A 27689-nucleotide genomic window follows, 5' to 3' on the forward strand; every position below is an offset into this window, starting at 1 on the left:
TGTTTCTTGCAGATATACTATTTGTAATACGTTGACTGATATGCGAATGATTGCCTTGACATCTTTCAATGTCTTAGTTTCAATATAATTCTTGTATTATTGAACAAAGGTATATGTTTACTTGATTTCAGGTGCTGACGATGTTCTTTTGCTTGCACGGAGGACAGACTTGCGTAGGATCTCCTTGGACATGCCGGACTACACAGATATTGTTCTTCAGATTGATGACATCAAACATGCTATTGCTATAGATTATGACCCAGTAGAAAGGTACATTTATTGGACAGATGATGAGGTCAAGGCAATTCGTCGTGCCTACTTGGATGGATCAGGAGCACAAACTTTGGTGACCACAGAGATCAAGCACCCAGATGGAATAGCTGTGGATTGGGTGGCTGGCAATCTTTACTGGACTGACACAGGGACCAATCGTATTGAGGTCACTAGGTTAAATGGAACATCAAGGAAGATTTTAATCTCTGAAAATCTGGATGAACCTAGGGCCATTGTAGTGAACCCACTGACTGGGTAAGTGTAAATATTTCACAATTAGTTGCTCAACATAAGCATGTCTTCCCCATACAGAGCCAAACACTACAATTTAAAGTCAACGGCAAACTGTGTGGTCTACTTTTAGATGTAATTATCTTTTGCTTATATTTCCTTAATAAATACATGAAAGCAATTGGCTTTTTGGTATCTTGAGCCACTGAAAGTCTACATTTTTCATGTTCAACTGCAGTAATATAAGAAAACAAATTCCTTATCGTTGAGGGGTAGACTTGACATCTATCCTAATAAAGTCTATTTTCTAGCCTTGACTATCTCTTTTCTGTTTTTATATCATAATACTATTGTGGAGCATAGAGGTAGTCTTCTGTATAGATGCATTCTGTCTTAAATGTTGGTATCCGCCGCATGTCTGTTATCCTTGAAGGCTTCAATGTAAGTTGATTTTGCACTGTTATTTGGATGCTAATACTGTTGCCCCTTTTTACTGAGCACTTGCAAGTATTGTAGCTGCAGGATTCTGTAACGTGGAAGGACGTAACTGAAAGCATTAGCCAAGACTTAAAATTTCCACTGGCGAGTGAAAGCTTAGCCCTGGCAAGTAGAAAATAACCCTCTGAGGGTATTCTATGGCTTGCAGTTACATTGTAACTATTAAGGCCTGGCTAGTAGCATTGCGCTACAAATGAAAAGCCCTAAAATAAAAAGGGACTTTGCGCTTACTAGCTTAAGGTCTAGGTATGCCTTATGAAAAATAATCTCAGACTCCACCTAATAATAGATAAGTCCTTCAGAAATGTTCCTCGGCATATGAATATCTAAAGTAGTTCCAAGTTGTAATCCCTGTTTGTTCGGTGTCCTGTCAGTCTCTGGATAATGGGGGCAATTTCTTACAGTGAAATTCCGTCACGCCTTCCTTATTTCGGTAGAAACTCCGTGTAAATTCGCTATCAAGGGACTTGGTCTCAAATCCTCATTTGGTAAAAATTGGAACACTCTTTCCTTGTTACGATAGAAATTCGCTGTTGAGGGACTTGGATACAAACGCATTTCACCGCAAAGGACTTTCTCAATTGTAATTGTAATGGGCGATGAAACTAATTTTTTCAAAGTCCCTTGACAACTAATTTCTATCAAACTGAGGAAGAGTGATCGTATTTTCACCGAATGAGTAATTGAGTTTTAGTCCCTCAATAGCGAATTTACACAGAATTTCTACTAAAATAAAGTAGAAATTCTGTGACCGCATTTCACTTTTACTCATATTTCCCAGACTGACGGGACACCGAACAGACTGGGATTACAGCTGTAATCTCCTTTAGACCTTGATATGCCAATGAACGACATAAGTAGAATTTCTGAAGGACTTGTCTATTAAGTGGAGTTTGCTATAACTTTTCATAAGGACATACCTAGACCCTAAGCTAGGAAGCAAAGTCTCTCACTTTTTTATTTTAGGTGTGCTTATGTTGGGTTGGGATGTTTTTCCTATTCGAGTACTGCTGCCCCCCAGTCTATTGTGATATTATTTTTGTATTTATTTTGCTTATATACAGGTTTTTGGTTTTTTTTTTTCGTTTTTTTGCCCAATGTAATACTGCTGCCCCTAGTGGCGAATAGTGTAATTACCCCAGTAATCTTAGTAATACTGCTCCCCCTATTGGCGAATTGTGTAATTCAGTGGTATAATCAAGTATGTTTTGAAAAACACTTCATACTCTTCAAAGGGGGTGCTCAAAGTACTGTAACCACCTGCTGCATGACCCTCTCCTCTCTTGTTTTTTTATATTTGCGTAAATTGATCTAAGAATCTTTTAAACATAGCCGAGTTAAACAATATGTGTTGTCTTTCACTAGTTACATGTACTGGACAGATTGGGGAGAAAACCCAAAGATTGAATCTGCTTTCCTGGATGGCACTGAAAGGACTGTGCTTGTAAACTCATCCTTGGGCTGGCCCAATGGTCTGGCCCTCGACCTGCTGGAAGCTAAACTCTATTGGGGAGATGCCAAAACGGACAAGATTGAGGTAAGAATGACGATAGAAAGTAATCTGGGCTGATCTAAACTGCATCTAACGTGCAAATGTGACACAGTGTCTCTTTATAGGACCATATGCCATCCAGTCACTCTTCACAGATAAGTGGACATTCCCCTGAAACATTTGATTTGTCAATTTTGACCCTCTCAGGATTTAATCCATTGGATAAGAGCATCAGCTTACGCGCTCAGCCAATTAATTGTGTCCAAATGGAAGAAAGAAGTGTCAGGCAATGCACTGCTGAAAAGGGCATATTTATTTGGAACACCGTGAATCCAGCAACATTTTGACCCAAATGGGGTCAGCTTGACAAATACCGTACCTATTTGGATTGAAATGTTGCTGGATTCACTGTGTTCCAAATAAATATGCCCTTTTGACCAGTGGAATAGCTGGACCTGCTTACTTTTCTTTTCCATTTGAATTAAACTATTTTGGGTTTGTGCTAGCCCCTGGTCTGGTAGCACACATTTTTTGCTCATTTGTTTGAGTGCAGTTACTTTTATATTCTGCTCTTATGTTATAATTATGTCCAAAGATGATAGAAATGGATAAATCTAATATGGAAGGAAAATGTATGTGAATATCTATGAAGAGGGGTCAGGGTACAGGAGCACAGATTACCTAGGTAAGTGTCAAACTGAAAATTGTTTGATTCTTTACCGTGGAATGGCAAGTGGGGGTGGGCTCCTATCACCCAAACCTCTTGCTTTTTACTTTATGTACAAATGTCTAAATGCTCACTGCATTGCACTCTCCCAGTGCATATTCCCACCAGTGGTCCACTGACTGCAGGTGCATGAAATTGTAGCAGGGTTGGCAACTCCAGTATATTAGTTTTGGTTACAAAATGAGTATGTAGGGTGTTTAGTATCCTGTTAATTCCAACCAAGCAGTCATTCTTTCCCATAGACATTTATCAATGCATGAGTCCTGCTTTTCCTGCTGTGGTTGACTTCCTTTTTTTTTTTTTAAAGCTTGTACGCTTTGGTGTGCTTTGAAAAATCTTAGACCTGAACCATAAAAGCTTTTCAATAAAGCTTACATTTTGCCACTTAAAAAGCTAAAAGAAAAAAGTTTCTGTATCGACCTCTGGACTTGAAATTTGCAACATGGTCATGAAGTTGAAGAATTTCATTTATATATACATGGTTAATGGGACACTATAGGCTTCAAAACAACTTTAGCGTAATAAAGCATTTTGTGTGTATCGAACATGCCCCTGCAGTCTCACTTCTCAGTCCTCTGCCATTTAGGGGTTAAATCACTTTTGTTTATATTCATGCAGTCATAGCCAAACCTCTCTTGGCTGTAACTGACACAGCCTGCATGAAAAATACTTTAATTTTTAATCAAGAGTTGGCTTGTTTATAAGTTTTTATTTAATTCTGTTAAGGCTATTAAAGAGCAGAAGTTGTGAAATTCTAAATTAAGCATAATATTTAATAAAGGAAGTTTAAACATTAGATGACTCTTTACAGGAAGTGTTTAGGAAAGCATGCAACTCACATGCAGGGAAGTGTGACTGGAGCGTGACTGGAGCTGTATAAATAAAGTGATTTAACTGCTAAATGGCAGAAAATTGAGCAGTGAGACTTGCAGGGACATGATTTATACACCAAAGCTGCTTCTTTAAGCTAAAGTTGTTTTTGTGCCTATAGTGTCCGTTTAAAGATTTCACATAAAATCTTGTAGTTATGTTCTTATTTAACACAAAATGATAGTTATTAATGTATTGGTTATGCTACTTTATTCTAAATACATTGTTCCATATGCTTAGTACATCTTGTAAACAAATGTTTTACATATTGGATGTAAATGTAAGTTTAAAAAAAAAATATGGCTTCCACACCAGAAGCCAATAAAAAAATCTGTATAATTTTTCAGTCTTTTTAATAATAATGTTTAAATATAACATAACATAACATGGAATACATTTTGTCATTTGTGACAATTAAGCTTTAGAACACTTTTTCAAACCAGTAGAGAAAAGAATTGTTTTATTTCGTCGATATGCACCCAAAGTACTCCAGATCTCTGTAGCACTTTGTTCCCTCATTTGGCTATTTGTATGTATCAATTTTAGTTTTGACCTTAAAGGGACACTCCAGGCACCCAGACCACTTCTTTTTATAAACTTTTTATAAACTGCAATAATTACCTTGCAGGGTAAAGTCCTCCTCTAGTGGCTGTCTTTAAGACTGCTTCTAGAGGGACATCTGGCTTCTTAAAACATGCTATGCATGAGGACCTCCTGTGTCGCTGGAATTCCCATAGGATAGCATTGAATAATGCTTTCCTATGGGGAGGTCTAATGCGCGTGCGAACAGCGATTGTTGGCGGGAGAGGAGCGTGGGCGGAGCCTGATCCAGCGCTGAGGGACATCGGTGCTGAATTCAGGTTAGTCACTGAAGGGGTTTTAACCCCTTCAGCAACATGGGATGGGGAGTGGGAGGGAGGGGGGCTCTGCAGGATTCTGCAGTGCTAGGAAATGGAGAGTCCATTTAATAAATATGGAATATTTTTCTTTGTATACTAGATGTAGAATCATATTGAGTTGAATTAGATAATGTACTGTCTAAGGAAGGCCTTTTATTATGGCCGTTCTGTTCTTATTGTTCTCATTGTTTCTAGGTTATGACTTTTTGTATGTGAGAAAATTGCTTCACCTTATCAACCGTAAAAGTTTATTTTTTACAATATACTATACCTCTAATTTCTTAGGATCTACTATTCATTAAGGAGATGTGCAGGAAAGTCTGATGGTTTATTAACAAAAGTATGAATTGTTCGCAATTATAAATGCATTCAAAGTACATTTCTAATTTGCTTATAGTGCCTTAATTTGAAATTAATTTTTAATTCTCCTACAATTCACACTTGAGTAAATAATTTTGGCTCTCTTATGCATTTATTCTCGTGTGTAAACATTTACGTGAAGAAACAATTAATTAGGTTTTTATTTATATTTTTAAAAATACACATGAGATTGTTATATTTATTTATATATATATTATTTGGCAACAGATTTTTTTATCTGCAATGTTAAACTAGAACACAAAGGGCCCAGTCACAGCAGTCTGTGGAGCCATTTGGCAAAACTTACCCCACCCCGGCAACATTGTTCCCTGCTTCTAAATGTCTTGCTATTATCGCTGGCAGACAGTTGGAAAAATGAGTCCATTTCTTCAACATATGGTTTTTCACTTTGTGGCTGAAGATTTATAGACCTATACCTTAATTGGCAGAGATTCATGTGGACTCAAACCCAGCGTGAGAACATCACACGTGAAAGGCGACTTGGGATCACATTTATGCTTTGAGACACTTTCATAGACAAACTGTAGATTAGTGAGGATTACAAGAGTCCAGCAGAGAGGGACGCTAATAGCTAGTGATACGCACGTGCATGTCATCCACATTTCTACTCTGCTCTATTAGGGTCTTAAAGGGGCATATCATAATTTATCATTATCAGCATGTAAACTGCATTGAAGTTTATAGGCATCAGCTTGAGGAGGGTTGAAAGCTGCAATTGTGTTTGAATCTTTAAAAAAGACTTGCGAGCAAGTGTATCTTTTATATTAAAGGGAAAAAAAATGTCTGTTTCCCTGCTGCCTATGCAGTGTGCATGATACACATTCCAATGAGAATTTTATAAGGAAAAGTACTTTTTAGATGAAACTGAATTCTCATAAATAACTGCATTAATAATCTAAAAATGCATTAATAATCTAGTTGAAGGTGCAAAAGTAGTAAAGAATGACAATGTGTTATATACATCAAGAAAATACCATGGTATAAACGGGTAAAACAGTAACTTAATTCTAAATTTATAGCATAATACAGGGGTTCATTTTCCCATGGAACCCTTTGACATAGTGTATCAACATCGTGGAACCCCCCCCCTCCCCGAAAAAAACCAATTTTTTTTATTGTACGTGCCGTTGTGTATCTGTGTTTGGATGTGCCAGGATGTGTATCTGTGTGTCAATGTGTGTGTGTGTGTATGTATCTGACACTCGGATACACACACACACACACACACAGTGGCACACAGATACACACACTTTGACACACAGTGTGTGTGTGTATGTATGCATGTATCTGTGTGTCAAGCTGTGTGTGTGTGTATTTATCTGACACTCAGATACACACACACACACACACACACACATACACACATACTGACTCACAAATACACACACACAGTGTCATATACACACTGACACTCAGGCACATACACTCAGGCACATACACTCAGGCACATACACTCAGGCACATACACTCAGGCACATACACTCAGGCACATACACTCAGGCACATACACTCAGGCACATACACTCAGGCACATACACTCAGGCACATACACTCAGGCACATACACTCAGGCACATACACTCAGGCACATACACTCAGGCACATACACTCAGGCACATACACTCAGGCACATACACTCAGGCACATACACTCAGGCACATACACTCAGGCACATACACTCAGGCACATACACTCAGGCACATACACTCAGGCACATACACTCAGGCACATACACTCAGGCACATACACTCAGGCACATACACTCAGGCACATACACTCAGGCACATACACTCAGGCACATACACTCAGGCACATACACTCAGGCACATACACTCAGGCACATACACTCAGGCACATACACTCAGGCACATACACTCAGGCACATACAAACACACTGATACACACTGGCACATACAAACACACTGATACACACTGGCACATACAAACACACTGATACACACTGGCACATACAAACACACTGATACACACTGGCACATACAAACACACTGATACACACTGGCACATACAAACACACTGATACACACTGGCACATACAAACACACCGATACACACTGGCACATACAAACACACCGATACACACTGGCACATACAAACACACCGATACACACTGGCACATACAAACACACCGATACACACTGGCACATACAAACACACCGATACACACTGGCACATACAAACACACCGATACACACTGGCACATACAAACACACCGATACACACTGGCACATACAAACACACCGATACACACTGGCACATACAAACACACCGATACACACTGGCACATACAAACACACTGATACACACTGGCACATACACAAACCTTGACACACAGATGCACACACTGACACACATACTCTTTAACAGACACATATACACTCTCACTGAAAAACACACTTTTTTACAGACACACAGACAAACACATATACATTCTCACTGACAAACACATTCTCACTGACAAACACACACACACACACACGCACTGACAAGCACACACATACTCTTTGACAGACACACAAACACATACAAACTCCCTAACAGACACACATACAATTTATTATTTAAAAAAAAAATTATTCCACCCAGCCCCCATACCTTTGGGAGTGCTGGCATGGAGTCTCTATGTCCCATTGGTCCAGTGGGGCAGCTGGGCGGAGTGTGCGGTCCCTGGGGTGGCTGAGCGGCTGGTGGACAGGCGGCGAGGAAGCAGTGATCTCCCTGTTCAGCTCCCTCGTGCGCCTCTTAGTGATGCCGGAGCGGGAGTGATGTCATATTCCAGGTTCCAGTATCACTGCTGTGCGCGCGCGCGCGAGGGAGCTGAGCGGGGAGATCACTACCCATTGCCATTTTTCTGATTTTGGCGGAACCCCAAATGTGTTCTCGCGCTACGCCAATTGAGAAACGCTGGTATAATACATTATGAATTCTATTATTCCAGGCCCTAGGATCCTCTTATGGGGGCAAAGAAGGAAATAAATACGCCCCTCTGTCTCATCTTCCATTGACACTGCATTATTTCTTCTTCTCCCAGAAGCAACATCACTGTTCCTCAAAGATTGTTTCTGTTTGTTCAATATAACTCCTTATGGCAAATGGAATTTTCATTAAATTGAAAATAGTGGCAAATTGACAAGAGGATTGCAAATGTTTGGCCCAAACAGCCATTCTGGAAATATAGAATATCCACTTTATCCTAAAGTTAGCTTTTTCTCTGGTAAATTCTCCACTATTGACACATTAAGGACAGCTATACATTAATCATCTGCAGCCAACTCTCAGGATTATTTGCTAAAATATTTTGCGTATTCAAAGTGTTAGGTTTAAAACAAATGGTAAACCCAATATATATTTTAATTCTACTATGTAACAGTGCAAAATAGGGAAACATTCAAGGGGGAACCACAACATTATCTGCAAGAAAAGTCTCTACTTTTTTTTCCCTCCAAAACAAAGGAAATCTCTGGTGATCTGTGCATTTCTTGAAAGGTCCTCCACAAGCCATACCAGATTCAAAGTAAATCATTCAGTAATTTGATTGAGGACGTCCCTATTGTGGGAAAATGAAACTTGTTCTAGGGCATGAACAAGGCTCACTTTTTAATGCTTCAATAAAAGCATAATAGAGAATCCTGCTAGAATTCATTACAGCCCCCTCCCCTATGCCATCTGTGGACTTCACTCTCAAAAGTAGCTTTCGTCCTCTATTCAGTATTACACTTCAAAGCAAACTTGGTTTAAAAGGCTTTCTCAGATATCCCTCCCTCTCCGCTTTTTTTTCTTCTCTCTAGTTACTCTCCTCAAGTCATGTCATTTTGGAAGCAAAATTGTTAATGATATACCCATCCCGGCCTCTACTTCCCCATGTATCCTCTACCAGACAGAATTAAAGGAGTGACATGTGTAACTGTTATATATCCTTTCAATGTTCTATTTCTTGCTATTTTGTTTCTGGGTGCTAGGAACCTTTTTATTTTTTTTTTATTTTTTATAATTGATTTTTTAAGACCTTTGATGTAGTGCCAGTACTCAGAAAAGTCTTTTAAAGATACGGTAAGAGGTGTGGTGGAAGTATGCATAAAACACTTCTGGTCAAAATGGTTCCTTCATTACCCTAAGATACACGATGCTTCATGAGCATCATTTTCCTTTGAGTGTCATTAGGTGGCCTTTGTTTAGAAATGTTTTGGCATTTGGAATTTAAATAGAGTGCCATCCTGTGCCAGGACAGATTCACATGTTGTACTACATTGGGTGGAGTGTTGGGGCTATCATTTCCAGGTTGATGTTGTTTTTAAAATATTAACTTGGAATTCGTAACATTATGCATTATAACTTTTACTCTGGATTTTTTGTTTGTGACTACTTTTGAGTTATATTGTTAAAAAGCCGTATTGAGGTCCAGATCTGATTTTTAAAGTTTCTTAATTGGTAATCTCAAAACCCATCATTTCTTCTCCCCTCTTTTCTCCTCTATCTTTTTTTTCCTCCCTCTCTGTCTATTCATTTTGCACTTGGATTGTTTTGCATGGTTTTAACTTTGACACACAAAACCCAACAAATTTAAAACAAACCAGCTCACAGTCAGTCAATGATTACATGTCTGTACGATAACAGATAGATCTCCAAATTGTGGTTATTTTACCTTTTCTAACTTCAAAGTTTCTCTCTGCACTTGGAGATATATATTTTGTTGCATCCAGTCCTGATGGCATTGAGCAGTCTGAGGACTTTGCATGGTCTTTGTGTTTTGATGTATAGCTCTAGAGGGGCAGTATTTTTGATTGAAATCTGCAGTCAAAGGCCATTCTTACCATTATTCTAGCTAATGTTAGGCATCCTGAAATTCATTTCACGGTGGATGTAAATCAAGAGGTGTGGGAACGTGCACTTTTAAGGTGGAGGAGGTCACCAAACTTGTTAATTAAATGATTTTGTGAAATTGGTAATAGTTTTATAAAGTTACGATGATTGGTCACAGCGTAATCTAGACGGAAAGCAGTGCTATTAATTACTTTGTAAACAATTTTATGTAAAAAAAAAAAAAAATTACTTCCCCCCCCCCCCCTTCTTTTTTCTGTTGAACTGTGCCATATTTCGAGTTATTTATTCTGAGTGAGGATGAGGAGGTACATTGCATTACACATGCACATATATATTCAAGTCACAACCAGCAGTATACCCTGTTTTCAGCAGATCTTATGCCATTTCAATGAAATTTCTGGCAACCTACTTTCATGGACCAGTATGCTCATGAGGCAGTGCAAGGTTTAAATGAGATGCATGTGATAGGGAGGGTGCACACCAGGAGTTTTGGAAGGAGTCCGAAAATGTTTGGTGTATGTACATAGAACGCAACGAGATATTTCATTCTTGTAGCCTACACTGTCTCCATAATCTCCTTCCTCCTCACCCATCCCCCTCCCCCCATCCATCCATCCATCCATCCAACCCTCCTTAACTTTCTCAAAAAGCACAGGCAACACCTTTAATCATTACCTATATTTATTCACTACTTCCAGGGATTCTTGCACATTCTCAAACATATAATTCAAGGCAAATAGCCACACATAGGACTTGTTTGCGGTGGAAACTCTTGTCACGTGCACTATTTAAAAAAATATATATTTTATTTATTTTTTTATTTACAAGTGAATATAAAAAATGTGATCCTGGGAAAAGAATTATCCTGAAAATGGTGGTAATCACTACTTGCTTTAGACAGTGACGATTTAGCTTTTATTCCTACACAAAGAGTGGCGGGTTTCCCATTAGGTAGAGTAGGCACCTGTCTGTAGGGAGTTTCAATTTTCAGCACTTAAAATGTACCTTTTTTTGAAGCTTGATGGATCACTATTGTGTTAGGAATACAAATCTGTGTTTGCAACACTAGAGTGTTCCTCTACCTAGCTAAATAGTTCATGCTGAATAATCTTTTGGAGGCTGTGGGAGTCACAGCCAGGGGAGGTGTGGCTTGGACTGTATAAACAAAAATAAAATTATTATAGGTCCACAATGGCTGACAAATAAGCAGTAAGACAACAGGGGCATGGTCTATACACCAAAGCAACTTCCTTAAAGGGATTCTAAAGCCAGGCAGCAAGACAACTTTACTTTAATGAAGCAGTTTTGGTGTATAGCTCGTGCCCATGCAGCCTCACTGGTCATTTTTCTACCATTTAGGAGTTAAATAACTTTTTTTATGCAGCTCTAGTCACACCTCCCCTGCATGTGACCTCGTAGTCTCCCTGCACATTCCATGTAAAGATAGATCTAATATTTACACTTCCTGTATTGCACAGGTAGTTTAATTTAGAATTTGTTACCTACAGCTCTGTTAATAGCTTGCTAGACCCTGCAGGATCCTCCTTTTGTGTGATTAAAGTTCAATTAACAGAGCAGGAGATAAAACCTTCTGAGGTAAGTAATTATCTGAAACATGCAGGCTGTGTCGGTCACAGCCAGGAGAGGTGTGGCTAGAACATAAACAAAAGTAAGTTAAAGGGATCCTTTAGTGCCAGGAAAACAAAGCTGTTTTCCTGGCAATATCAGGTTAATAGGTTTCCCCCCCCCACCTCCCCGTGAACCCCTTCAGTCACTTAACTGAATCGAGCGCCAATGCCCCTCGGCAATGGGACAGGCTCTGCCCCATTCTTTCCTATGGGGAAAATCTGGAGGTCCGTGAGGGCATCCAGCGTCAGATAACAGACCAAATGTCTATTTAGATTTCGGAAGCGCCCCCAGTGGCTATCTGGCAGACAGCCACTGGGGTCAGTCTTAGAGCTGCAATGTAAACATTGCAGTTCTCTGGAATTGCAATGTTTTACATTGCAGCATTAAGTGCAAAATGGTCACAGCACCCAGACTACTTCAATTAGCTGAAGTGGGCTGGGTGCCTACAGTGTCCCTTTAACTTCTAAATGGCAGAGAATTGAGCAGTGAGACTGTAGAGGCATGACCTATACACACAACCTGCTTATTTAACCCCTTAAGGACCGCTGACGGTTCAGGACCGTCAGCGGTAAAACGTGCGTTTGGACCGCTGACGGTCCTGAACCATCATAACGGTTTTGGGCAACTTACCTGATCGCCGTCGGTCCCACGGCGGCGATCAGCTCTCCTCCCGGTCCAGGGGGACTGCCTGTCTGCCCGGGCAGTCCCCCCTCGGCAGATCAGGACCCCACGGCCATGTGATCACTCGATCACATGACCGCAATAGGTGTCTGTGTATCTGCCTGCAGGGGGACCGTCTGTGCTGACAGGCAGTCTCCCTGCAAGTCATAAAATAAAGTAAAAAAAAAAAACAATCAGTGTAAAAAAAAATATAATGTGTGTGTATATATATATATATGTATATATATATATATATATATATATATCATATATATATATGATATATATATATATCATATATATACATGTATTATATCTATATATACCTATATATAATATATGTATATATATCATATATATAATGTCATACTAAGTGTATTTTTATATTTATATATACGTATATTAATATAAAAATACACTTATATTTAAATTACACACGAATATATATAATAAATATATATGGTGTATATATATATTATAAAATACAAATATGTTAATAAAAATAAATAACAAAAAATAAAAATAATTTTTAATAATAAAAAAAATTATATATATATATATATATGCAATTTTATTCTAACAGTATTTTGATATTGATATATATATATTTATATCAAAATACACTTAGAATGTAATGATATATATATCTATGTATAAATAAATAAATAAAAATAATACGAAATATACATATGTCCACATACATAATTACATAAATAATTTCATAAATATACACGTAGACGTCAAATATATAAATATGTATATATATTAAAATTATACGTGCATATTTATGTAATATTTTTACCTAATTAAGTAATTTTAATGATTGCAATTCGAGGGACCTGCCTGCCAACCCAGGCCAAAAGTCCAGATAATTTAATTTGCTAGCACTGTGTTTAACCCTGTAACTTTCTATGACACCCTAAATCCTGTACATGGGGGTACTGTTTTACTCGGGAGACTTCGCTGAACACAAATATTAGTGTTTCAAAACAGTAAAACATATCACAGCGATGATATTGTCAGTGAAAGTGAGGTTTTTTGCATTTTTCACACACAAACAGCTCTTTCACTGAGGATATTATTGCTGTGATATATTTTACTGTTCTGATACACTCATATTTGTGTTCAGCGAAGTCTCCTGAGTATAACAGTACCCCACATGTAGATGTTTTATAGTGTTTGTGAAAGTTACAGGGTCAAATATAAGGCTTGATTTTACTTTTTTTTTTTTATTGAAATTTGTCAGATTGGTTAGGTTGCCTTTGAGAGCGTATGGTAGCCAAGGAATGAGAATTAGCCCCATGATGGCATACCATTTGCAAAAGAAGACAACCCAAGGTATTGCAAATGGGGTATGTTCAGCCTTTTTTAGTAGCCACCTAGTCACAAACACTGGCCAAAGTTAGCGTTTTTTGCATTTTTCACACACAAACAAATATAAATGCTAACTTTGGCCAGTGTTTGTGACTAGGTGGCTACTAAAAAAGACTGGACATACCCCATTTTGAATACCCTGGGTTGTCTACTTTAAAAAAATATGTACATGTTAGGTGTGTTTCGGGCATTTATGACAGATAACGGTGTTACAATGTCACTATTGATACATTTAAAATATATATATATATTGAAACAGCAATTTCTTACTTGTATTTATAGGCCTATAACTTGCAAAATAAAGCAATAAAGCATGTAAACACTGGGTGTTTTTAAACTCGGGACAAAATTTTGAATCAATTTTGCAGTTTTTTTCATTAGCTTTTGTAGATAAGTAAAAGATTTTTCAAGTAAAAGTCCAAAAACATGTTTTTTTTTTCATTTTTCACCATATTTTTTTTTTTTTTTAATACAATATATGACATAATACAAATAATGGTATGTAAAGAAAGCCCTTCTCGTCGTGAAAAAAACTATATATAACTTGTATGGGAACCGTAAATGAGAGAGCGGAAAATTACAGCTAAACACAAACACCACAAAAGTGTTAAAACTGCTCTGGTCCTTAACGTACAAACATCGCAAAAACAGGCCGGTCCTTAATGGGTTAAGGACCGGACTGTTTTTGCGATGTTGTACATTTGCGACCAGGCATCTTTTTACACTTTTGTAGTGTTTGTGTTTAGCTGTAATTTTCCGCTCTCTCATTTACTGTTCCCATACAAATTATATATTCTTTTTTTCAGGACAAAAGGGGCTTTCTTTACATACCATTATTTATATAATCTCATGTAATAAAATTTTAAAAAAATGAAAAAATATGATGAAAAATTGAAAAAAATACATGTTTTTTGACTTTTATGTGAAAAATCTTTTACTCATCTAGAAAAGCAAATGAAAAAAACTGCTAAATAGATTCAAAATTTTGTCCTGAGTTTAAAAATACCCAGTGTTTACATGCTTTTTGCTATTTTTTTTTTGCATGTTATAGGGCTATAAGTACAAGTAGGATATTGCGGTTTCAAAACATACATTTTTAAAATGTATCAATAGTGACATTGTAACACTATTATCTGTCATAAATCGCTGAATAACACCCCACATGTACATATTTTTTTTAAAGTAGACAACCCAGGGTATTCAATATGGGGTATGTCCAGACTTTTTTAGTAGCCAGTTAGTCGCAAACACTGGCCAAAGTTAGCGTTCATATTTGTTTGTGTGTGAAAAAAGTAAAAAACTAAATTGAATGCTAATTTTGGCCAGTGTTTGTGACTAAGTGGCTACTAAAAAAGACTGGACATACCCCATTTGCAATACCTTGTGTTGTCTTCTTTTGCAAATGGTATACCATTATGGGGGTAATTCTCATTCCTTGGCTACCATACGCTCTCAAAGGCAACGTAACCAACCTGGCCATTTTCAATGTAAAAATATTTGACCCATATATTTGACCCTGTAACTTTCAAAAACGCTATAAAACCTGTACATGGGGGGTACTGTTATACTCAGGAGACTTTGCTGAACACAAATATTAGTGTTTCAAAACTGGAAAATGTATCGCAACAATTATATAATCAATAAAAGTGCTGTTTGTGTGTGAAAAATGCAAAAAAAGTCACTTTCACTGACAATATCATCGCTGTGATATGTTTTACTGTTTTGAATCACTAATATTTGTGTTCAGCGAAGTCTCCCGAGTAAAACAGTACCCCTCATGTACAGGTTTTAGGGTGTCGTAGAACGTTACAGGGTAAAATACAGTGATAGCATATTAAATTCCCTGGACTTTCGGCCTGGGTTGGCAGGCAGGTCCCTTAAATTGCAATCAATAAAATAACGTAATTATGTAAAAATATTACATAAATACGCACGTAGAATTTAAATATATATGCATATTTATATATTTGAAGTCTACGTGTATATTTATATAATTATTTATGTAATTTTGGATATGGACATATGAATAATTTGTATTCTTTTTATTTATTTATTTATTTATATATACATAGATATATATACAATTTCATTCTAAGTGTATTTTGATATAAATATATATATTAATATCAAAATACAGTTAGAATAAAATTTCGTATAGATATATAATTTTTTTTACAATTTTTATTATTTTTACATGTTTAATTTAATTTAAATTACTTATTATTTGTATTTTATAATATATATAGTTATTATATATTATATATATATATATATATATATATATATATATATATATATATATATATATATATATATATATATATATATATATATATATACGTGTGTAATTTAATTATAAGTGTATTTTTATATTAATATAAAAATACTTAGTATGACATTATATATATATATATATATATATATATGATATATAGACATATATTATATAGGTATAGTATATGTCTATATATCATATATATATATATATATATACACATATATAATTTTGTTTTTGTTTTTTATTAACTTTACCTTTAATTTTTTTCTGATTTTACAGTTGCAGGGAGACTGCCTGTCAGCACAGACAGTCCCCCTGCAGGCAGACACATGGACACCTATTGTGACCATGTGGTTGCCCTGTTGAGCGATCACATGGCCACAGGGGTCCTAATCCGCCATGGGGAGACTGTCTGGGCTGCAGGCAGTCTCCCCACACTGGGACCAACGCCGATCGCCGCCGGGGGAACGACGGCGATCGGGTAAGTAAATCTTAAAGTTAGGACGGTTCAGGACCGTCAGCGGTCGGCAATGGAAAAATGCCGATGACGGTCCTGAACCGTCCTGCGTCCTTAAGGGGTTAAGCTAAAGTTGTTTTGGTGCCTATAGTATCAATTTAAAGGGACACTATAGTCACCAGAACAACTACAGCTTATTGCATTTGTTCTGGTGTGTAGAATCATTACCTTCAGACTTTTTTCTGTAAACATGGTCTTTTTAGAGAAAATGCAGTGTTTACATTACAGCCTAGTGATAACTTCACTGGCCACTCCTCAGCTAGCTGTTAGAGATCCTTCCTGGGTCATGGCTGCCTAAAATGCATCCAAACATTCAGTATCTCCTCCCTTTGCATGCAGACACTGAACTTTCCTCATAGAGATTAATTGAGTCAATTCATCTCTATGAGGAAATGCTGATTGGCCAGGGCCGTGTTTGAATCATGCTGGCTCTGCCCCTGATCTGCCTCATTGTCAGTCTCAGCCAATCCTATGGGGAAGCACTGTGATTGAATCAGGCTACCACTTCTGATGATGTCAGCAGACTGCTTGTTTTTTTGAGGCAAACAGCATGCAGATCTACAGCTTCTGGCTTGAATACAGTAATATGTTGCTATATTTATGGAGGCATGAGGGGCCTAGATGCTGGTTTTAACACTATAGGGTCAGGAATACATGTTTGTGTTTCTGACCCTATAGTGATCCTTTAAGCTAAAGTTGTTTTAGTGCTTAGAGTGTCCATTAAAGGTTTCCCAGTCAACCAATTTTACCTTTCCTTCATCCTTGATAGGTTAGGTTGTATTTTGTCTTTTGCTCATCCATTACATCATGATTTGTCTCCAGCTTTCAAACATCGGTCCCCATTTAGTTATTCTCTTCTTCTTTTTGTGCTTTCCCACTCACTCTTCGTCTTTTCCTGCATGCCCTCTCTCCTCCTCTTCTCTTTGTTCCTTATTTTTCTGTCACTTTTGTTTAATTAGATGTTTCATTGTTGCATGCCTTTTTTTTTTTGTACTATAAATATACATAGTTGTTTCTTTAAACTATTTAGTATTAAGGGAAAACATCTGCATTTTCATAGAATGTTGTTTGAACATAGAAGAGTGGATTATTATAATTTGAATGATCCATTTTTGACAAACGTGGTAAATTGTGGCATACCACAGCATTCATTTCAAGGCCCATTTCTTTTTCATTTATTAATTAATAACATTTAAGTGGTTACTCAACATAGTGTGCATAGTGTAAAACAAGAAATGCAAATGTTTAAACCTACAAAATGGCTGACTAGTACTTTACAACATCCTCAGTCCACTGTGAGCTTCTCACATAATCTTTTAATAAACCTCTCTAATAATTATATTAATGTTATTGTTTAAGATATTAATATAAATACAGCTTGGTGGCACTACCTGCAACATTGCAGCATGCCTCCCAATTGTCCTGATTTAGGAGGCACACTCCTGATTTTATAGTCCTGTCACAGGTTTGTTTCATAGTTTTTCCACTTTTCTGGATACCAGGGAATTGTCCCCAAAAAGCGTAGCGTGAGCGCATGGTTAGACGCGCTTGAAATACTCTAAAGGTGCTAGGACCCTGCACAGAGCCTTGAAACCGTGCTCCCTGCATGTGTAGCCCTTAGTAGGCTGGACTTGGGATTGACTGGCAGGCTTGCCAATTCTTCGGGCGAACCAACCTCTTTTGTCCCTTCTACACCTGCTTGTGTGGACCAAGAAGTTGGCATGTAGCAATAATCCCAGGCACCTTTGCGTAAGAACACCTCTATTAATAATTATATAGGAATGAAAAAATTCCTGGGAGGATTCCTACGTATCCTCAACACTGTGTATTGCCCATCTCAAAATAGAAATATTGCAAAGTACACAATATTGTGGGTCCATATTGGCTGTAAATAATATATGTAGATGAACTTATGTATTCTATTCCCACAGACCGTTGCATTTCTGTGCATCAAAGATCCATCTGAAATAATTTCCTTTTCTCCTCCAGTTTCTTTTTTTTTTTTTTTTTTTTTCTATGGCACACCTTCCCATCCTTCTTAAAGTAGAACTAGTTACCGGTCTGTCTGGTAGCCACTAGAGGAGGAGTTAATCCAAGAAGGTAATTATTGCAGTTCATTAAAAACTGCAATAATTACCTGCTCAGGGTTAACCCCTTAAGGACCAAACTTCTGGAATAAAAGGGAATCATGACATGTCAGACATGTCATGTGTCCTTAAGGGGTTAAGGGTGCTGGTACACTGCAGCCAGACCACTTCAATGAGTGGATACAGTGCCCCTTTAAACCTGTCCCTCGCGGATGCCACCATCCTCTTCCGGCCGGTCCTCTTCAGCTCCTGGTAACGAGATCACTTCTGTTTTCTCATACAGTGCCACTTTGACTTCTCTGTTCCTTTTTCATTCATTTTCTTTTTCATCCTTTCACTATGCTCCTACTTTCATCTGACTGACGCAATTGCAGGCCATCTACCTTCACCTATGTCCAACAACACGCTCTTCTTCTCCCTTCATCCTTCCTCATCCAGACATTGCCCATCATTTTTCCTTCTTTTTCAATTAACTGTGTGCGGGCTAAAAAAAAGTGTTAAAAGGAATGGAGCATTTTAATTATGACGAAAGTTTAACAAATTCAGATCTCTTTTGTTTAGAAAAACAGCTCCTCGGAGGTGTTATGATAGCATTATACAAATCTATACTATATTTTTGTTTTCTCACTCACATAACTTTATTTGTGCTTTCAATTCGTGGATACATTTAGAATGCTCTTTGTTTTGTTTTTTTGTCAGGATTTTTCCCACAGTGTACCAGTTCCTGAGCCCCCTGGCAAGCTCGATTTGCTTAGAGTGTAGGCAGGAGGTAGCTAAAATATGCAGTCGGACTCCTTTTTATGAGTGGCTTTGTTTTTATGTTTTAAAACTGGTTTTAGCAAGAGCAAAGTGAGAGCTATTAACAGTGCATTTACTGTTTGAAATGTGCTTTGACTCAAGATTGAGTAATACCCTTTGATGCTAATATGGCGCAACTAGCTTTGAATAATAGCAGCTGGTATTGTTTAGTATTGTTTCCTCCTCCCTCCCCCCCCCCCCCCCCCCTTCTTTCCATCCCGGCATAGATTTCTGTCAGAAAAAATAGGCATGCTGGTGTATAAACCCCCAAGTTAAGGGATTGAAGTAGAAAATGCTGCCAAGATTGAGAATTCGCTATTTTATTCTGGTATTTGCCAACATGGATGGGAGATAGTTAAACTCTTGTTTCTGACTAAAGTGTTGTGGTTGCAGCTTTTAATAGAAACATTTTGTGCCAAAGTACTTTTATAGTGTGGCTCTTGATTGACTCTCAATTTAGGGAGGTGTCGGTAAAGCTAAGGGTATTGCTATGGTGCATGTAGTTGGAAATTTTAGAAATGGACTGAAAACACGTAAGAAAGAAAACTATAATGGCATAATGTCTGACTCATGCGGGGGGCTTTTGGGTTGATTTTCTCCCTCTTCTCACTATTTCTGTATTGTTTTTTTGATGGTCTGTATTACTTGCTGGGTTGTTTTGTTCACGTATCCTTATGAATTTGTAGTAGTAATAGTTCTATTGTATTTTTTTGCTATCATTTATGTATGGATGTAACTGCAGAGCATCTTGTATATTTCTTGTACTATTACTGTGACATTTATGCTATGATCTTCTGATATGCATTTTGTGATACCTGGTAATGTGGACCCAATTAATAGTGGTTTTTTTTTTATTTTTATGGTTGTGTTCCTCATTCAGTAGTATTTGTATTTTTTTTAAGCTCCTTAAAAGGAAAAGCACCCTGTTTTGGTTATTTTGTTTCTGTGTACCGTATATACTCTTATATAATTTGACTAGTGTGCTTACCTTTTCTTAAATAAAGTTGTCATCCGTTTTACCTACCAGGTAACAATTTTGATGTGTTTATTATTATTATTTTATTATTTATATAGCGCCAGCAAATTCCATAGAGCCGTTTGTCATCCTCAAGCAGAACCTCACACTCGCATTAAAGTATATATTTAAGACTTTACAGCCATGTTTAGTTCTTATGGTGAATTGGCAACTGACTTGCAAAAATCATAAGTGCCAACCTGCACAATAAAAATAAAGAATAAAAAAAAAAAAAAAAAAAATCATAAGTGCCAACAGTCCTGAATCAGCTGGGACAGTCCCACGTTTTTGGGTTCCAGAAAAAAAAAAAAAAAAACTCCTGGTGATCTGTCTTGCATTTTCAAATCTTGTGGCAGATTTAAAAATGCAAGTGGGTACTGGGCACTAGCATCATATTGAAAGTGCTTCAGCATGTTTGGCCTTGAGAGGGCAAACTTTTAGTCAGCTTTCAGTCGTGGTCGTCCCCCTCCACCTGGCAATTAACATTTGCATTTCTGAAAGCCGTTTCACATGTATAAAAATGTATTTAAACCGAAATAACGAAACAAGGGTCTTGTTTTGTTTTTCTTTTAGGTCTATGCTATTTTGGCCTATGTGTTATACGTTGTGTGAATGTTTGTCATGACTTTTATTGATATTGGTTTCAGTATCCTTAGCTGATGTGCTCACCCTGTCACTGCTGGAGATTATATTAAGTGAAGTGTACATTGTGAATTGGCAGTATGGCAAGCAAGAGAATTTACCCATTCTTGTTTTAAATGCACAGGGTAGATAATGCATTAAAGGATCACTGAAGTCATCCAGGCCCTTGTCATCTCAATGAAGTGGTCTGAGTGCAGTGGTCCTGTCCTTTTAACACTTCAACATGAAATATTGCTGTATTTAAAAATGTTTTTAATTGTTTTACATACCACACAAGTCCACCTCTAGTTGTTGTCATTGGAGGCGCTTCCGGAGCACTGCCAACTAAATCTCTGTCATGTGATATGGGAGCCCCCATAGAAAAACAATGTTTTCTATGGGGAAGTTTGACTCTGCATGCGTATCTATGAGGAGCATTGAATTAGACAAACTATGGAGGAAGCCATGCCTTCTCCATGACATTGGAGGATGCAAAGAGGTAAGCAGTTCCAAGGGAGCCTCTGCACTAGAAAAAAGGGAAGTAAAGATGTTCTTTTAAAAAAACCAAAAAACATTTCATTCTTTATTTTTGTTATTTTTAGCGAGGGTTGCAAAATATAAGAATACAGTTCACAGTCATTTATGTGACAATAAGTGTGTACAAAACATTGTGATATGTTTGGAACTTTGGATTTAAGTAACATTGCATTGATATAACATTCGTATATAAGGTTTCGGAAATCACAAAGTAGGTGGCCACGGGTATGTTGGTCACGGCTATAGTTGTGCCAAGATCGTATGTGATTAGGGGTTAGTTTTTTGCACTCGCCTTATAAGAGTTATGCTTTTGTTGTTTTTTTGTATATGTGTTTCACTGCGAGTTGGGTTAAGTGATCAATGATTTACTTCATTCCCATGGAGAATGAAGTGACAGGAGAATAGTAGGAAGATAGATAGAGAAGGTACAGAGAAAGTTACTAGGTAAAGGGGAAGGTTTGGGTCGTAATCTGAGCCGGTAGCGAGCAGGTCAGCAGAGGGGCAAAGGGTAGTCCCGTGGTATCCCCTGGGCGCTAGGGTAGCATTTAGGTGAAGCGCTAGGTTCCCTCCCAGCATCCCCGAATATGGCTCCCAGATTCGAGTGAACTTTTTTCATGTCCCGCTGACATGAGCCGATAGTTATCTCTAAGTTTTACAAGTACCATGGCCATGGTTGGGGTCGTGGGTTGCAGCCATCTCTGTGTTAGGGCTCTACGGGCCGCTGGTGTAATGTTAGGTAATAGAGCCATCTCTGGTCCCGCCCAGCCATCTATTGGCCTAGATAGTAGGGACGTCACGCCCATGGGTAAAATGTTCTTATTTTTAAAGGCACACATGGTGGGGGTAGATAACTTGGGACAGGGAAACTAAAGTGTCCTTTTAAACATAAGAACATTTTCTATTTGTTGCTGATATCCTAGTGTTGAATTGGCTTCAAATTAAATGAGTGCATCTCGTTTATAAGAACTGCAACAACCACAAAAGGGCAGTAAACCCTTAATGGTCAAAGAGGAAACTATCCCCCAATTGTTATCAAATGGCATCAGTTTGGATGTGTCTGATGATGCAGTTATGCTCGTTTGGCTGCTGTTCACCTTTGCCGAATTTATGTAAATTGTCATTAGTATAAAACAGAGCTGTGTTTTACACGGTTGAGACAACACTGTTTCAGATGGGTAAGCATTCCTAATAGTTATTACATTGTGTAAGTAATATACATTGTCTAAATGTCTAAAGCTCAGAATAAAATATAGTTGTTTCCAGTAAAGACCCACCCTCAAATTACACCTTGAGAACACATCCAGATGGGAAAGGCTAATTTACTTCCCCATGTTGGAGATGTGGGATCTTGGATGCGAGTGAGTGGTCTAAAAAGCGGGTGGCAATGCAGGACAGGTCTGCCTGGAAAAGGGGACACATTCACCTGTAAATGAGGAGTGTCATCTTCTTGGTGTATGCACAGATGGCTGATAAACATCTAGTCTAGGCAACCCATCTGCAAAGCTCTCCTGAAGCATTCCGCACAGTGTGAGCACATCTGTTGAACTAGTGCTGCTCTGAGTGGGGATCAGTTCCCTGGTGTCACACATCTGGCTACTTCATTGAGCTAAAGTGTGGCCTTGGTGACTTTAGTGGTCCTTTAAGTCTATGGAGTCTGCAAAGCATCTTTATTTATTTGATAGTAATGAAACTGACCTTGAAACAGTGGTACAGGACACAAAATTTGGAATGTTCTTGCTAGACATGGAACAATTGGCATGTATATACATGTCCTATCTGTCCCTTTCACTAGAGGTATTGTGGGGCACTTTGAATTCTCCTGCAGCTTAGTATTCCGTAACAAGTTATATCAGGGCAACACAAAGGAACTGCTCAGATCTCAACCATTACAACAATCTACCACTAAACACACACACACACACACACACACACACACACATGTTCACTTTTAAAGAATTGGGGCTGGAGCAGTACCTCATTCAATAAAGGGTAAACATATTATTTTGATTACTTTGTTGTGTACTACTCAGTAGTTGTGGAATCCAGATTTCGATGCAAGATGGGGACAAGAAGGCTGTCATTGCTATCTAAGGAAGTCTCTCTCCTTATGCTGGCTACATAATCGGCATCCCTGGCAGGCTCTAATTTTTTTATTTTGAATTGACATTTGGAATTTAGTTGCTGATCTGGCAACACGGTTGGAATATCTTTGCCGATATAATGCCAGAATGTGCATCTTGAAACCTGCGCAGCGACTGGCAGGCTTAGAGTTAAAGGTTACATACCAAGCTTTTTATATTCATCTGCTAGGAGGGGATTCTGAGAAATGAATGCATTCAAAGTATTTGCAAGCTATTTTATCACTGTCTTGTGCCATCCTGAATGCAATCTGGCTCACATATGGAAAGCATTGTATAACAGATTTCTCAGCAGCTGTGTCAGCTGCCGTGAACCACAACATTATTGTACGACAGGAAAAAAATCCAATCCCAGTTTTGCTGCAATTATGTAAATAAGCCACAAACATAACCACCCTCTCCTGCTTATAACATCAGTTCCTCTCCCCCTGCAATCGACTTGTAGATCAGTGAGATATCTGAATTAGTCTGTGGATTCTGGGAGCTGACTAACCTTGACTATCTGAGCCTCGAGTGGTCCTCGTGTCTTTTTAAGGAAGATATGGCTAATGTCATAGCATTTTTTATCATATTAAGAACATTTTTCAGCATGCAGAAGGACATTGTCATCATCAAAGATTGTGGTATTGAGCACTGAGAGGCAACATAGAAAATTAAGAGTGCAGCACAAATGAAATTCCTCCCCAAAGGATGGGAAAAAGAAATTTGTGTACTGTGTGTAAATATATATATATATATATATATATATATATATATATGTATGTATATGTATATGTAAGGCCTTGGCCTGTAGTTGTGGGAGAGGCTTGAATTCCCTTTAAAAGGGCGGCCAATCCTCTCCCACCTTACCGTGGACAGTCTGGCGAATTTTTATCTTGAAATTATGTATTTACAACATTTTTAAGTTTCCTGCAAGAGTTATACACCTTAATAATATGAGATGTAAGCTAGAATTTTATTTTATAGACCGAACATAAATAATTTGACCTAAAATGTGTGTGTATGTGTGTGTATATATATATATATATATATATATATATATATATATATATATATAACATTTATTTGTATACAGACAAGACATATACATCATCATGCACATTGTAGATTTAATATTCCTTTTTTGTTCCACATATGTGGGCCAGCCTTTTGCCATGCCTGAATTTCTCCTGGCTTAGGAAAAAATATAATTCAGTAAGGCACAACATGTCTAAAGGTTTCCGATGTCAATACCTTTTAAAACCAGTACTCCAAGACCATTAATGGTTTAGATTTGATCACTATCTCTATTGGACAAGAGTGGGGTAATCTTAAATTATTGATCTCTTGGTGATCCTTTAGATCGGATTCAAGAAGTACCGTCATTGCTAAATAAATTGTCCAATGCTCACTTTGTAGGGAAAGTAAAGCCCAAGGGTAAAGTATACCATGTTTAAAGGTTCTCAAGACTGGACCAAAATACTCACAGTCCCCAGAAGTCTAGGCTCAAGGGTTCTCCAAGACAGTTTATTTGTGATGCAAGGTGTACAATCCATGAAGGTTCTCTTGGCAGAGTGTAACATTTTGAGTCTTCTGGCATAGTAAACTATTTGGTTTTCTTGTTATGTTCGCTAAATGAAGCAGTTTTGATCTATAGCTTATGCCCCTGCAGTATCACTGCTAAATCTCTATCATTTCAGAGTTAAATAACCTGCATCTGACTTGCACAATCTTCCTAAAAACTTCCTGTAAAGAGACATGTAATGTTTAAACATCCGTTTTCGCACATTTTGTTTAATTTATACTGTCCTATCTTCTACTCTGTTAAAAGCCATCTACACCATGCATGAGCCTCCTGTGTGATTATAGTTAAATTTACAGAGCAGGAGATAAAAATGTCTAAAGCAAGTTAACATCTGATTGAAAGTGAATGCGTTTTTTTCATGCTGGCTGTGTCAGTCACAATCAGGCGAGGTGTGGCTAGGGCTGTATGAACAGACACAAAAGTGATTTAACTCCTAAATGTAGAGAATTGAGCAGTGAGATTGCAGGGGCATGTTCTGAACACCAAAACTACTTCATTAAGCTAAAATTGTATTGGTGGCTATAGTGTCCCTTTAAGTATGGCTTATGCCATTTTTGTTGTTGGTTAATGGAAAAATGGTCCAAGAACATTTTGTGGTTTGTTGATAATTTTCACAAGTATTTTGTAAAAAGGAAATTTGTATCACAGCATATTTATTTTACATGTTGTTCCCTGAACTCTGGGAAAAGGTTATTTAAACTATTGAATGATATGTTACTTATTTGTAAACCTTGATTATAAAAGAATTGGCAGCCAAATTGCAACATCTAGGCTAAAGTTTCATAAACAAGTTTTATTAACAAAACGATAGAATTTATCAAAATTGCTCACTTCTCACCTAATTATGCAGTTCGGCTGTCAATTCACAATAATTGACTACTTAATGACCAGGACCCAAGTATTTTTACATAATGTATGTATATAACAATTGGAAGGGAAAATATAACTTTGCAAGAACATCTAAAGTAACATCACTTCCTGAACATTGAGGGTGCAGAAACAAAACCTTAATAGCTTTCTCCCTGTGGTTCTCACTAAGTTTTACTTACTTACCACATTCGCCATTATAGAGGAGCCCTATACCATTTACATATCGGAGTGATCATACAATAGCTATAGCTACTACATTCACTACTTATGAGGTCTTACAATGAATTAGTAGGGTAAGAAGCTCCTCCACCATTCACCTTTAGTGTGGGGTTCACCTCTAGATTACCTGTTTGGATTAGAGACAACCTATAATTCAAATGATCCAAAACAGAGCAAATCACCAGTTTACAGAGTTTCTGCATTTGGCATGCATTAGTAAAATATATGTACTATTACGTTTTTGGTTAATCGTTCTACAGAGAAATTTCTTGGTGCAGGTTGTCCTGTGTGAGTCACTCTTTCACCTTACTGCCAAAATTCATGCAATAAGAGCATTTTGTAGAGGGAAAAAGAACACTCATTGCTTTTCTTAAAAATGTCTTATTACGCAAGTTCCTGATATTTAGGATTAAATTTTATTTGTCTTTTAAGTTCTCATAATTTCCTTCTCTCATTTACTCAATGTCAGACTCTTGTCTAACTACTTGGTAGCATGTCATAACCTCCAACATCGGCGTCCCGTAAATCAGGATGCTTGTGTGAGGGGCCTGTGATACAAATTGTGCCACTGGCGCCACTCAAGGGAAAGAGAGCGGGTCCACCTAAAGAACTGGCAGGTTAACCTGGCGTGAGCATTGCAGGCTCCTTGCCAGTCACACAGCCTAGCCCACTGCGAGCAGATCATGCAGGGAATGCTGGGGTCCTAATGCCCTTGGCATAGAGTGATCACATCTAATGATGTGCTCGAGCTACGCTTTTTGGAGACAGTTGCCTTGTGTCCCCAAAAGCGGGATGGTGGGACAGAATCCTAAAATTGGGACTTTATGTCTGAAATTGGGAGGCCTGGTATATTGGGTTTTGTTTTTTTCTAAAAGATATTTTGCATTTAGGGAGAATTGACACTTGCTTTTTGTTAGCAAAGCAGCTTCTAAATGTCCTGAGATCCACTTTGTCATAGTTCGTCCACATCTCTTTGTCCTGAAATGGTTAATTCAACATCAACAACCATTTACAATGTTACTAGGACAGAGTTACATGATCCTACCCAGGCTCATACTAGACTCTGCACATATCTTGTGCCATGAGGTAAAAAAGGAGACACGCTATGCTTCAATAGGTCAAGGAAAGCAAACATTTGGTGCAAAGCTGGGCAGCTGTTGCAATTTCTTGGCA

General features: G+C 37.7%; 1 protein-coding gene across 1 annotated transcript in view; it reads left to right on the top strand.

The window, feature by feature from the left end:
* The window catches only part of LRP5 (LDL receptor related protein 5), a 206645-nt gene that overhangs the window by 101347 nt on the left and 77609 nt on the right, over positions 1-27689 (top strand). The window contains exons 6-7 of the mRNA XM_063438121.1: positions 132-528; positions 2368-2539. Of these exons, the coding sequence (XP_063294191.1) occupies positions 132-528; positions 2368-2539 (569 nt within the window). The remainder of the gene's footprint in view (positions 1-131; positions 529-2367; positions 2540-27689) is intronic.

Source organism: Pelobates fuscus, chromosome 12 (genome assembly GCF_036172605.1).
Source record: "Pelobates fuscus isolate aPelFus1 chromosome 12, aPelFus1.pri, whole genome shotgun sequence".
Classification (NCBI taxonomy): domain Eukaryota; kingdom Metazoa; phylum Chordata; class Amphibia; order Anura; family Pelobatidae; genus Pelobates; species Pelobates fuscus.